Raw genomic sequence first — 14,286 nt, forward strand, 5'->3', positions numbered from 1 at the left:
CTAGCAGGTAAAACACACCTAACTCTGATCCTGACTAGCAGGTAAAACACACCTAACTCTGATCCTGACTAGCAGGGAAAACACACCTAACTCTGATCCTGACTAGCAGGTAAAACACATCTAACTCTGATCCCGACTAGCAGGTAAAACACACCTAACTCTGATCCTGACTAGCAGGTAAAACACACCTAACTCTGATCCTGACTAGCAGGTAAAACACACCTATCTCTGATCCTGACTAGCAGGTAAAACACACTTAATCTGATCCTGACTAGCAGGTAAAACACACCTAACTCTGATCCTGACTAGCAGGTAAAACACACCTATCTCTGATCCTGACTAGCAGGTAAAACATACCTAATTCTGATCCTGACTAATAGGTAAAACACATCTAACTCTAATCCTGACTAGCAGGTAAAACACATCTAACTCTGATCCTGACTAGCAGGTAAAACACACCTAACTCTGATCCTGACTAGCAGGTAAAACACACCTAACTCTGATCCTGGCCTAGCAGGTAAAACACACCTAACTCTGATCCCGACTAACATCCTGACTAGCAGGTAAAACACACCTAACTCTGATCCTGACTAGCAGGTAAAACACACCTAACTCTGATCCTGACTAGCAGGTAAAACACACCTAACTCTGATCCTGACTAGCAGGTAAAACACACATAATCTGATCCTGACTAGCAGGTAAAACATACCTAATTCTGATCCTGACTAGCAGGTAAAACACACCTATCTCTGATCCTGGCCTAGCAGGTAAAACACACCTAACTCTGATCCCGACTAACATCCTGACTAGCAGTTAAAACACACCTAACTCTGATCCTGACTAGCAGGTAAAACACACCTAACTCTGATCCTGACTAGCAGGTAAAACACATCTAACTCTGATCCCGACTAGCAGGTAAAACACACCTAACTCTGATCGTGACTAGCAGGTAAAACACACCTATCTCTGATCCTGACTAGCAGGTAAAACACACCTAACTCTGATCCTGACTAGCAGGTAAAACACACCTAACTCTGATCCTGACTAGCAGGTAAAACACACCTAACTCTGATCCTGACTAGCAGGTAAAACACACCTAACTCTGATCCTGACTAGCAGGTAAAACACATCTAACTCTGATCCCGACTAGCAGGTAAAACACACCTAACTCTGATCCTGACTAGCAGGTAAAACACACCTAACTCTGATCCTGACTAGCAGGTAAAACACACCTATCTCTGATCCTGACTAGCAGGTAAAACACACCTAACTCTGATCCTGGCTAGCAGGTAAAACACCTAACTCTGATCCTGACTAGTAGGTAAAACACACCTATCTCTGATCCTGACTAGCAGGTAAAACACACCTAACTCTGATCCTGACTAGCAGGTAAAACACACCTAACTCTGATCCTGACTAGCAGGTAAAACACACCTAACTCTGATCCTGACTAGCAGGTAAAACACACCTATCTCTGATCCTGACTAGCAGGTAAAACACACCTAACTCTGAACCTGACTAGCAGGTAAAACACATCTAACTCTGATCCTGACTAGCATGTAAAACACTCCTCACTCTGATCCTGACTAGCAGGTAAAACACACCTATCTCTGATCCTGACAAGCAGTTAAAACACACCTAACTCTGATCCTGACTAGCAGGTAAAACACACCTATCTCTGATCCTGACTAGCAGGTAAAACACACCTAACTCTGATCCTGACTAGCAGGTAAAACACACCTAACTCTGATCCCGACTAACATCCTGACTAGCAGGTAAAACACACCTAACTCTGATCCTGACTAGTAGGTAAAACACACCTATCTCTTATCCTGACTAGCAGGTAAAACACTCCTAACTCTGATCCTGACTAGCAGGTAAAACACACCTATCTCTGATCCTGACTAGCAGGTAAAACACACTTAACTCTGATCCTGACTAGCAGGTAAAACACACCTAACTCTGATCCTGACTAGCAGGTAAAACACACCTATCTCTGATCCTGACTAGCAGGTAAAACACACCTAACTCTGAACCTGGCTAGCAGGTAAAACACATCTAACTCTGATCCTGACTAGCAGGTAAAACACACCTAACTCTGATCCTGACTAGCAGGTAAAACACACATAATCTGATCCTGACTAGCAGGTAAAACACACCTAACTCTGATCCTGACTAGCAGGTAAAACACACCTATCTCTGATCCTGACTAGCAGGTAAAACACACCTAACTCTGAACCTGACTAGCAGGTAAAACACATCTAACTCTGATCTTGACTAGCAGGTAAAACACATCTAACTCTGATCCTGACTAGCAGGTAAAACACACCTAACTCTGATCCTGACTAGCAGGTAAAACACACCTAACTCTGATCCTGGCCTAGCAGGTAAAACACACCTAACTCTGATCCCGACTAACATCCTGACTAGCAGGTAATACACACCTACCTCTGATCCTGACTAGCAGGTAAAACACACCTAACTCTGATCCTGACTAGCAGGTAAAACACACCTAACTCTGATCCTGGCCTAGCAGGTAAAACACACCTAACTCTGATCCCGACTAACATCCTGACTAGCAGGTAATACACACCTAACTCTGATCCTGACTAGCAGGTAAAACACACCTAACTCTGATCTTGACTAGCAGGTAAAACACACCTAATCTGATCCTGACTAGCAGGTAAAACACACCTAACTCTGATCCTGACTAGCAGGTAAAACACACCTATCTCTGATCCTGACTAGCAGGTAAAACATACCTAATTCTGATCCTGACTAGCAGGTAAAACACATCTAACTCTGATCCTGACTAGCAGGTAAAACACATCTAACTCTGATCCTGACTAGCAGGTAAAACACACCTAACTCTGATCCTGACTAGCAGGTAAAACACACCTAACTCTGATCCTGGCCTAGCAGGTAAAACACACCTAACTCTGATCCCGACTAACATCCTGACTAGCAGGTAAAACACACCTAACTCTGATCCTGACTAGCAGGTAAAACACACCTAACTCTGATCCTGACTAGCAGGTAAAACACACCTAACTCTGATCCTGACTAGCAGGTAAAACACATCTAACTCTGATCCTGACTAGCAGGTAAAACACACCTAACTCTGATCCCGACTAGCAGGTAAAACACACCTAACTCTGAACCTGACTAGCAGGTAAAACACACCTTACTCTGATCCCGACTAACATCCTGACTAGCAGGTAAAACACACCTAACTCTGATCCTGACTAGCAGGTAAAACACTCCTAACTCTGATCCTGACTAGCAGGTAAAACACACCTAACTCTGATCCTGACTAGCAGGTAAAACACACCTAACTCTGATCCTGACTAGCAGGTAAAACACACCTAACTCTGATCCTGACTAGCAGGTAAAACACATCTAACTCTGATCCTGACTAGCAGGTAAAACACACCTAACTCTGATCCTGACTAGCAGGTAAAACACACCTAACTCTGATCCTGGCCTAGCAGGTAAAACACACCTAACTCTGATCCCGACTAACATCCTGACTAGCAGGTAATACACACCTAACTCTGATCCTGACTAGCAGGTAAAACACACCTAACTCTGATCCTGACTAGCAGGTAAAACACACCTATCTCTGATCCTGACTAGCAGGTAAAACACACCTATCTCTGATCCTGACTAGCAGGTAAAACACACCTATCTCTGATCCTGACTAGCAGGTAAAACACACCTATCTCTGATCCTGACTAGCAGGTAAAACACACCTATCTCTGATCCTGACTATCAGGTAAAACACACCTAACTCTGATCCTGACTAGCAGGTAAAACACACCTAACTCTGATCCTGACTAGCAGGTAAAACACACCTATCTCTGATCCTGACTAGCAGGTAAAACACACCTAACTCTGATCCTGACTAGCAGGTAATACACACCTAACTCTGATCCTGACTAGCAGGTAAAACACACCTAACTCTGATCCTGACTAGCAGGTAAAACACACCTAACTCTGATCCTGGCCTAGCAGGTAAAACACACCTAACTCTGATCCCGACTAACATCCTGACTAGCAGGTAATACACACCTAACTCTGATCCTGACTAGCAGGTAAAACACACCTAACTCTGATCCTGACTAGCAGGTAAAACACACCTAATCTGATCCTGACTAGCAGGTAAAACACACCTAACTCTGATCCTGACTAGCAGGTAAAACACACCTATCTCTGATCCTGACTAGCAGGTAAAACATACCTAATTCTGATCCTGACTAGCAGGTAAAACACATCTAACTCTGATCCTGACTAGCAGGTAAAACACATCTAACTCTGATCCTGACTAGCAGGTAAAACACACCTAACTCTGATCCTGACTAGCAGGTAAAACACACCTAACTCTGATCCTGGCCTAGCAGGTAAAACACACCTAACTCTGATCCCGACTAACATCCTGACTAGCAGGTAAAACACACCTAACTCTGATCCTGACTAGCAGGTAAAACACACCTAACTCTGATCCTGACTAGCAGGTAAAACGCACCTAACTCTGATCCTGACTAGCAGGTAAAACACACCTAACTTTGATCCTGACTAGCAGGTAAAACACACCTAACTCTGATCCTGACTAGCAGGTAAAACACATCTAACTCTGATCCTGACTAGCAGGTAAAACACACCTAACTCTGATCCCGACTAGCAGGTAAAACACACCTAACTCTGAACCTGACTAGCAGGTAAAACACACCTTACTCTGATCCCGACTAACATCCTGACTAGCAGGTAAAACACACCTAACTCTGATCCTGACTAGCAGGTAAAACACTCCTAACTCTGATCCTGACTAGCAGGTAAAACACACCTAACTCTGATCCTGACTAGCAGGTAAAACACACCTAACTCTGATCCCGACTAGCAGGTAAAACACACCCAACTCTGAACCTGACTAGCAGGTAAAACACACCTTACTCTGATCCCGACTAACATCCTGACTAGCAGGTAAAACACACCTAACTCTGATCCTGACTAGCAGGTAAAACACTCCTAACTCTGATCCTGACTAGCAGGTAAAACACACCTAACTCTGATCCTGACTAGCAGGTAAAACACATCTAACTCTGATCCTGACTAGCAGGTAAAACACACCTAACTCTGATCCTGACTAGCAGTTAAAACACACCTAACTCTGATCCTGGCCTAGCAGGTAAAACACACCTAACTCTGATCCCGACTAACATCCTGACTAGCAGGTAATACACACCTAATTCTGATCCTGACTAGCAGGTAAAACACACCTAACTCTGATCCTGACTAGCAGGTAAAACACACCTATCTCTGATCCTGACTAGCAGGTAAAACACACCTATCTCTGATCCTGACTAGCAGGTAAAACACACCTATCTCTGATCCTGACTAGCAGGTAAAACACACCTATCTCTGATCCTGACTAGCAGGTAAAACACACCTATCTCTGATCCTGACTAGCAGGTAAAACACACCTAACTCTGATCCTGACTAGCAGGTAAAACACACCTAACTCTGATCCTGACTAGCAGGTAAAACACACCTATCTCTGATCCTGACTAGCAGGTAAAACACACCTAACTCTGATCCTGACTAGCAGGTAAAACACACCTAACTCTGATCCCGACTAGCAGGTAAAACACACCTAACTCTGATCCCGACTAGCACGTAAAACACGCCTAACTCTAAACCTGACTAGCAGGTAAAACACACCTATCTCTGACCCTGACTAGCAGGTAAAACACACCTAACTCTGATCCTAACTAGCAGGTAAAACACACCTATCTCTGATCCTGACTAGCAGGTAAAACACACCTAATCTGATCCTGACTAGCAGGTAAAACACACCTATATCTGATCCTGACGAGCAGGTAAAACACATCTAACTCTGATCCTGACCATGCAGGTAAAACACACCTATCTCTGATCCTGACTAGCAGGTAAAACACACCTATCTCTGATCCTGACTAGCAGTTAAAACACACCTAACTCTGATCCTGACTAGCAGGTAAAACACACCTAACTCTGATCCTGACTAGCAGGTAAAACACACCTATCTCTGATCCTGACTAGCAGGTAAAACACACCTAACTCTGATCCTGACTAGCAGGTAAAACACATCTAACTCTGATCCTGACTAGCAGATAAAACACACCTAACTCTGATCCTGACTAGCAGGTAAAACACACCTAACTCTGATCCTGACTAGCAGGTAAAACACACCTATCTCTGATCCTGACTAGCAGGTAAAACACACCTATCTCTGATCCTGACTAGCAAGTAAAACACACCTATCTCTGATTCCGACTAGCAGATAAAACACACCTATCTCTGATCCTGACTAGCAGGTAAAACACACCTAACTCTGATCCTGACTGTGTGTGGGTGTGTGTGTTTGTGTGTGTGTGTGTGTGTGTGTGTGTGTGTGTGTGTAGTGGAGAGGAGTTGGAGTGTCATCTAAAAGACCTGAGGCCAGCTTCAGACTACCACGTACGGTAAGAACACACACACTTTTTCACCACTTCTTTGCTATTGTGTTAATAAATGTGATTATTGACGTTTTGTGTGTGTGTGTTTCAGAGTCAGCGCGGTGTGTAACTCTAACTTGAGGGGTGTGTGTTCGGAGACGGGGTCGTTCACAACACACACCTGCCCCCCCGACCTGCCCTTCCCCCCCAAACTATCTCACCGCTCCAAGAGCACCCTCACACTGCAGTGGAAGGTACACACACTTTTAGTTCCTTTCATTGGGTGTTCCGCTGTTTACTCTTGTACCAAAAGTGTCCACTCATTCCCTCCCATCCAGTCTATTTTAGATCCATCAGGGGAGTGAATGAGTGCACACTTCAGAGACAGGGGAGTGAATGAGTGCACACTTCAGAGACAGGGGAGTGAATGAGTGCACACTTCAGAGACAGGGGAGTAAATGAGTGCACACTTCGGGGACGAGGGCATGAATCTGGGTTCTATTTTGCTCTCAGGGAAGATCTGCTTCCTGGTGTTTTATGACATCGCTGTCCAGTCCTTCTCCATGTCATTCTGAGAGGGGATTGGTCAGGATAGATTGCACTCTCATCCTCACCTCTATATAGATAGATCTGTCAGTGATATTCTGTCTTGGGTTCTGTCACAGCGTAAGGGCAGCGTGGAGAGTGACATCACTCACTCAGACAGGATATGAGGTCACACTAATGAAAACACACAGGCCATTTCCTCTCTGTGACAGCCCCAGTTCATCCTCCCCTCCTCATCATGTACACACACACGCACACACGCGCACACACACACGCACACACGCACACACACACACTCCAGACAGCCCTACTTATTCTTCTCTTCTCTCGCCAGCCTTCAGTCGACAACGGATCCAAAATCACAAACTACCTTCTTGAGTGGGATGAGGTACCACACACACATTCCTATTGGATAATATGCCATCTATTTCCAACGTACATAAAATCTCTCTCTTCTCTCCTCTCTCTCCCCTCTCTTTCTGTCCTCTCTCTCTGTCCTCTCTACCCTCTCTCTCTCCTCTCTCTCTTCTCTCCTCTCTCTCCCCTCTCTTTCTGTCCTCTCTCTCCCCTCTCTCTCTGTCCTCTCTCTCTGTCCTCTCTACCCTCTCTCTCTCCTCTCTCTCTTCTCTCCTCTCTCTCCCCTCTCTTTCTGTCCTCTCTCTCCCCTCTCTCTCTGTCCTCTCTCTCTGTCCTCTCTACCCTCTCTCTCTCCTCTCTCTCTCCCCTCTCTCTCTGTCCTCTCTCCCCTCTCTCTCCCCTCTCTTTCTCCTCTCTCTCCCCCCTCTCTTTCCGTCCTCTCTTTCTGTCCTCTCTCCCCCCTCTCTCCCCCGTCTCTCTCCCCCCTCTCTCTCTGTCCTCTCTCTGTCCTCTCTCCCCCCTCTCTCTGTCCTCTCTCCCCTCTCTCTTTCTCCTCTCTCTGTCCTCTCTCTCTGTCCTCTCTCCCCTCTCTTTCTCCTCTCTGCCCCCTCTCTCTCCCCACTCTCTCTCCGACCTCTCTTTCTGTCCTCTCTCCCCCTCTCTCTCTCTCCTCTCTTTTCTCTCCTCTTTCTGTCCTCTCTCCCCTCTCTCTCTCCTCTCTCTGTCCTCTCTCCTCCCTCTCTCTCCTCTCTCTCTCTCCTCTCTCTGTCCTCTCTCCCCCCTCTCTCTCCTCTCTCTGTCCTCTCTCTCTGGCCTCTCTCTCCCCTCTCTCTCTCCTCTCTCTGTCCTCTCTCCTCTCTCTCTGTCCTCTCTCCCCCCTCTCTCTCCTCTCTCTGTCCTCTCTCTCCCCTCTCTCTCTCCTCTCTCTGTCCTCTCTCCCCTCTCTCTCTCTCCTCTCTTTCTAAATCACTATGAAAGGCAGTCTTCATATGTCTCTGTTCTAGATTTGTATTATTACATCATGATATCAAGTTGGTTTGACCTTGGCTTCCCAGAACAGTGCCGGACAAATAAATTATATTACTGTTGTCATTATTATTATTATTATTATTATTATTATTGCAGTCTAGTCTCATCTCTCTCTCCCTCCTCCTCCCCTCTCATCCCCCTCTCCTCCATAGGGAAAGAAGAACAGTGTATTTAGAGAATGTTACTTTGGGAGCCAGAGACACTGTAAGCTGACCAGACTGTGTCCTGCTGTGGGCTACACCTTCAGAGTGGCTGCTCACAACGACATAGGCACCAGGTATGTGTTATAACTCTACATACACATGACATAACACTACATAGGCACCAGGTATGGGTGTAATAGCACTACATATGCATGGCATAACACTACATTGCATAAGGTAGGTGACATCTTCCACTTTCCCTCTCCCAGTGTCTATCCTCCTCTATATCTTTCTATGTCTCTATCTATGTCGTTCTTTATCTATCTATCTATCTCCAACCCTCTCTTCCACCGGGCTTCTGCTCTGTTACTCTGTCTGTCATCCTCACTCTCATTTTGACCTTCACTCTTCCCATCTGTTGCACCCTCACCATCTCTCTCTGTCTCTCTCTGTCTCTCTCTGTCTCTCTCTCTCTCTCTCTCTCTCTCTCTCTCTCTCTCTCTCTCTCTCTCTCTCACACACACTGTCTGGTTGATGTATGGCTGTGTTGAGGTTAGTTGTCTGGTTGAGGTATGGCTGTGTTGAGGTTAGTTGTCTGGTTGATGTATGGCTGTGTTGAGGTTAGTTGTCTGGTTGATGTATGGCTGTGTTGAGGTTAGTTGTCTGGTTGATGTATGGCTGTGTTGAGGTTAGTTGTCTGGTTGACGTATGGCTGTGTTGAGGTTAGTTGTCTGGTTGATGTATGGCTGTGTTGAGGTTAGTTGTCTGGTTGATGTATGGCTGTGTTGAGGTTAGTTGTCTGGTTGATGTATGGCTGTGTTGAGGTTAGTTGTCTGGTTGATGTATGGCTGTGTTGAGGTTAGTTGTCTGGTTGATGTATGGCTGTGTTGAGGTTAGTTGTCTGGTTGATGTATGGCTGTGTTGATGTTAGTTGTCTGGTTGATGTATGGCTGTGTTGAGGTTAGTTGTCTGGTTGATGTATGGCTGTGTTGAGGTTAGTTGTCTGGTTGATGTATGGCTGTGTTGAGGTTAGTTGTCTGGTCTTATCTCTCTGAATGAGTCTCTCTCTATTTTCTTGTTTCTTCACTCCTCTTGTTCTCGCATCATTGCCGTGGGGCAGATTCCCCTGCTTGAGGCCGGTCGTTCCAGTGACAGAAAAGAGGAGGGAGATGGAAGGAGTTAATGGAGGGAGAGATTGAGAGAGAGAAGAGATAAAAGACATGAGCTCTGCTTTGTGTGTGTCTAAATTCATGTATTTTGCTCCCTCCCTCTCTCCCCCCTCTCTCCCTCCCTCCCTCACTCTCTCTCCCCCCTCTCCCTCCCCCTACCTCTCCCCTCCCCCTCTCCCCCTACCTCTCCCCTCCCCCCTCTCTCCCTACCTCTCCCCTCCCCCCTCTCTCCCTCCCTCTCCCCTCCCCCTTTCTCCCTCACTCTCCCCTCCCCCTCTCCCCTCCCCACTACCGCTCCCCTCCTCCTTCCCTCCCCCTACCTCTCCCCCCTCTCTCCCTCCCTCTCCCACTACCTCTCCCTCCCTCCCCCTCTCTCCCTCCCTCTCCCCCCTACCGCTCCCCTCCTCCTTCCCTCCCCCTACCTCTCCCCCCTCTCTCCCTCTCCCCTCCCACTACCTCTCCCTCCCTCCCTCCCCCCTCTCTCCCCCCACTACCCCTCCCTCCCTCTCTCCCCCCTCTCCCTCCCCCTCTCTCCCTCCCTCTCCCCTCTCCCTCCCCCTCTCTCCCTCCCCCCTCTCTCCCTCCCCCCTCCCCCTACCTCTCCCTCCCTCCCCTCTCCCTCCCCCTCTCTCCCTCCCTCTCCCCTCCCCCCTCTCTCCCCCCTCTCCCTCCCCCTCTCTCCCTCCCTCTCCCCTCCCCCCTCTCTCTCCCTCTCCCCCTCTCCCTCCCCCTCTCTCCCTCCCCCTCCCCTCTCTCCCTCTCCCCTCCCCCTTCCTCTCCCTCCCTCCCTCCCCCCTACCTCCACAGTGGCTTCAGTACGGAGGTTGTGTTCTACACTACAGGTACGCTGCCCTCCTGCCCCCTGGCACCGCGGCTGCTGCGGGCGGGCGTCTCCTGGGTCACGCTGGAGTGGGGCCGTCCCGAGGGCAGCGCCAACGAGGAACTAATCACATACACACTCGAGATCCAGGAGGATAATACCGTGAGTCCCACACACACACACACACACACACACACACACACACACAAACAGCCAAATGTCTGTTTAAAGGTTAACTGAGAACGTTTGACCTTCCAGGGAACAGACTTTCATCCGAAGTACACTGGAGACAACCTAACCTCCACAGTGCAAGGCCTGAAGAGGAGCACACAGTACAAATTCAGGGTAAGAGTGTGTCTGTCTCTGAGGTTTTATTGTGGCGAAATGGTGTCTGGTTGTGTGTTACCGTGGAAACGGGAAAGGCTTGTATTCTGCTAGAAAGACACAGTGATTGTTGTCGTCATGTGCACGAGATACACACGCACTACACAATGTGTCCGCGTTTAGCAGCCATACAACCACTGTCAGTCTGTCCTCTAGAAATACCTGCAATTTACTGCTATTTATGAACTGGGCGGTTCGAGCCCTGAATGCTGGTTGGCTGACAGCCGTGGTATATCAGACTGTATACCACGGGTTATACTGCTCTAATTACGTTGGTAACCAGTTTATAATAACAGTAAGTCACCTCAGGGGTTTGTGATATATGGCCATTATACCATGACTAAGGGCTGTATCCAGGCACTCTGCGTTACGTTGTGCATGAGAACATCCCCTAGCCGTGGCGTATTGGCCCTATTCCACACCCCTCGTGCCTTATTGCTTAAATAAACACCAGCAAGATACTGCTATAAGTGTATCTGTGCTTTGTTGAAGGTTTTCATTTGTAAAACACAATGTTCTAAAGAGAAAAGTGAGAGAGAGACCTAGACAGAGAGAGAGTGACCTAGACAGAGAGAGTGTGACCTAGACAGAGAGAGAGTGACCTAGACAGAGAGAGTGTGACCTAGACAGAGAGAGAGTGACCTAGACAGAGAGAGAGTGACCTAGACAGAGAGAGTGTGACCTAGACAGAGAGAGTGTGACCTAGACAGAGAGAGTGTGACCTAGACAGAGAGAGAGTGACCTAGACAGAGAGAGAGTGACCTAGACAGAGAGAGAGTGACCTAGACAGAGAGAGTGTGACCTAGACAGAGAGAGTGTGACCTAGACAGAGAGAGTGTGACCTAGACAGAGAGAGTGTGACCTAGACAGAGAGAGTGTGACCTAGACAGAGAGAGTGTGACCTAGACAGAGAGAGAGTGACCTAGACAGAGAGAGTGTGACCTAGACAGAGAGAGTGTGACCTAGACAGAGAGAGAGTGACCTAGACAGAGAGAGTGTGACCTAGACAGAGTGTGACCTAGACAGAGAGAGAGTGACCTAGACAGAGAGAGAGTGACCTAGACAGAGAGAGTGTGACCTAGACAGAGAGAGTGTGACCTAGACAGAGAGAGTGTGACCTAGACAGAGAGAGAGTGACCTAGACAGAGAGAGTGTGACCTAGACAGAGAGAGTGTGACCTAGACAGAGAGAGTGTGACCTAGACAGAGAGAGAGTGACCTAGACAGAGAGAGAGTGACCTAGACAGAGAGAGAGTGACCTAGACAGAGAGAGAGTGACCTAGACAGAGAGAGAGTGACCTAGACAGAGAGAGTGACCTAGACAGAGAGAGTGTGACCTAGACAGAGAGAGTGTGACCTAGACAGAGAGAGTGTGACCTAGACAGAGAGAGTGTGACCTAGACAGAGAGAGTGTGACCTAGACAGAGAGAGTGTGACCTAGACAGAGAGAGTGACCTAGACAGAGAGAGTGTGACCTAGACAGAGAGAGAGTGTGTGTGTGTGTGTGTGTGTGTGTGTGTGTGTGTGTGTGTGTGTGTGTGTGTGTGTGTGTGTGTGTGTGCGTGCACGTGTATGCAGCATATTTGTGTAGCTCAAAGAAATGATGAAAGAGATTGGTGTGTTTTTTTTTTCATGGCGTAGGTTTGTTTAATGACAGACATGTATTTGTTTAAAGTCTATGACTTGATGGTTTCACTTCAGAGTGACAAATAGTCATGTTTTTTGCTTAATGCTTAATATCCGGAGAAGTAAGTAGTACTGCTAGGGTTTACACTGTCCAATGTAATAAATAACATGTTTTTATTTTATAGAGAACTGTACAAATGATACATTTGTGACATCAATAGAGGCAGGGTAGCCTAGTGGTTAGAGCGTTGGACTAGTAACCGGAAGGTTGCAAGTTCAAACCCCTGTGCTGACAAGGTAAAAAATCTGTCGTTCTGCCCCTGAACAAGGCAGTTAACCCACTGTTCCCCAGTAGGCCGTCATTGAAAATAAGAATTTGTTTGGTTAAATAAAGGTTAAAAAAATACAGTAATATGAGATCTGTGTGTAAAACATTTATATTTGAGTCGTTTAGCAGATGCTCTCATCCAGAGAGACTTATCACAGTCAAATATTCAGGATACCAACATTTCATTCCAGCTAAACATATAGTAAAAAAAAGTGTTTTGGAAATTAAACTACTTTTTTTATAAACATCTGAAATCTATCAGTAAAAAAATGTGAGAACAGTAATATTTTACACCAACATGAAGGTACCCATAAACAATCATTTCTGATGAAAGAATACAAATGTGTAAAATTGGTGGATATTGGAAATAAACTCTTAGTATATCTATATATATTTTTCTATTGTTCTGGTCACAGTGACCAGTAGGAAATCCTGTTGATTTAGTGAATCATTGATTAGAGAGTGGACGAGAGCATCTCTCTCTTTCCCCTTCCACTCATCCCTCTCTTTCTCTCTGTAGTGTCCATTAGTTGAGGGAATATATTGGAGAGAGGGGGAGTGGGGGAGAGAGAGAGGGAGAATGGGAGGGAGGGAGAGTGGGGGGAGAGAGAGAGGGAGAGGGAGAGGTGAATAGAGAGAAGAGGGTGTTTTGTTTTGTACAATGTGCTTTGTTGTTGTTGTTGTTGTTGTTGTCGTTGTTGTTGTGTGTTCTCTGAATGGCAGGTGGAACGTCAAGTCATCCAGTCTGCACAGCAAGGCAGACATTTACATCACACTAAAGAGCACAGGCCAATAGCCTCTAGCTATACCTGTGCAAAACATATACAGTACAATACAAGTCATTATAGTCAGCAGTGTGATTTATTTGAAAACTTTCTTTAGAACTATGTCTTTTATAAAGAAGTGATCATTTATAGCAGTTTATTGGAAAATATGCCATCTATTTCAAATGTACAATCAATACATAAAAAACATCAAAATATTCTCCCCCCTCTTCTCTCTCCCTCTCGCTCCCTCTTCTCTCTCGTCCCCCCCTCTTCTCTCTCCCTCTCGCTCCCTCTTCTCTCTCGTCCCCCCCTCTTCTCTCTCCCTCTCGCTCCCTCTTCTCTCTCGTCCCCCCTCTTCTCTCTCCCTCTCGCTCCCTCCTCTCTCTCCCTCTCGCTCCCTCTTCTCTCTCGTCCCTCCTCTCTCTCTCCCCCCTCTTCTCTCTCCCTCTCGCTCCCTCCCTCTCTCCCTCTCGCTCCCTCTTCTCTCTCGTCCCTCCTCTCTCTCTCCCTCTCGCTCCCTCTTCTCTCTCGTCCCTCCTCTCTCTCTCCTCCCGCTCCCTCTTCTCTCTCGTCCCTCCTCTCTCTCCCTCTCGCTCCCTCTTCTCTCTCGTCCCTCCTCTCTCTCTCCCTCTCGCTCCCTCTTCT

The 14,286-nt window shown here is 47.0% G+C and overlaps 1 protein-coding gene across 3 annotated transcripts in view; it reads left to right on the forward strand.

Moving 5' to 3' along the window:
• fndc3ba (fibronectin type III domain containing 3Ba) overlaps positions 1-14,286 on the forward strand; it is a 167,913-nt gene that overhangs the window by 100,950 nt on the left and 52,677 nt on the right. For all 3 annotated transcript variants that reach the window (XM_090240245.1, XM_090240246.1, XM_090240244.1), the window contains exons 10-15: positions 6,441-6,500; positions 6,586-6,727; positions 7,354-7,407; positions 8,558-8,682; positions 10,525-10,699; positions 10,796-10,882. In XM_090240245.1, the coding sequence (XP_090096371.1) occupies positions 6,441-6,500; positions 6,586-6,727; positions 7,354-7,407; positions 8,558-8,682; positions 10,525-10,699; positions 10,796-10,882 (643 nt within the window). The remainder of the gene's footprint in view (positions 1-6,440; positions 6,501-6,585; positions 6,728-7,353; positions 7,408-8,557; positions 8,683-10,524; positions 10,700-10,795; positions 10,883-14,286) is intronic.

This window comes from Oncorhynchus mykiss, chromosome 7 (genome assembly GCF_057628025.1).
Source record: "Oncorhynchus mykiss isolate SJ-2025 chromosome 7, ASM5762802v1, whole genome shotgun sequence".
Classification (NCBI taxonomy): Eukaryota; Metazoa; Chordata; class Actinopteri; order Salmoniformes; family Salmonidae; genus Oncorhynchus; species Oncorhynchus mykiss.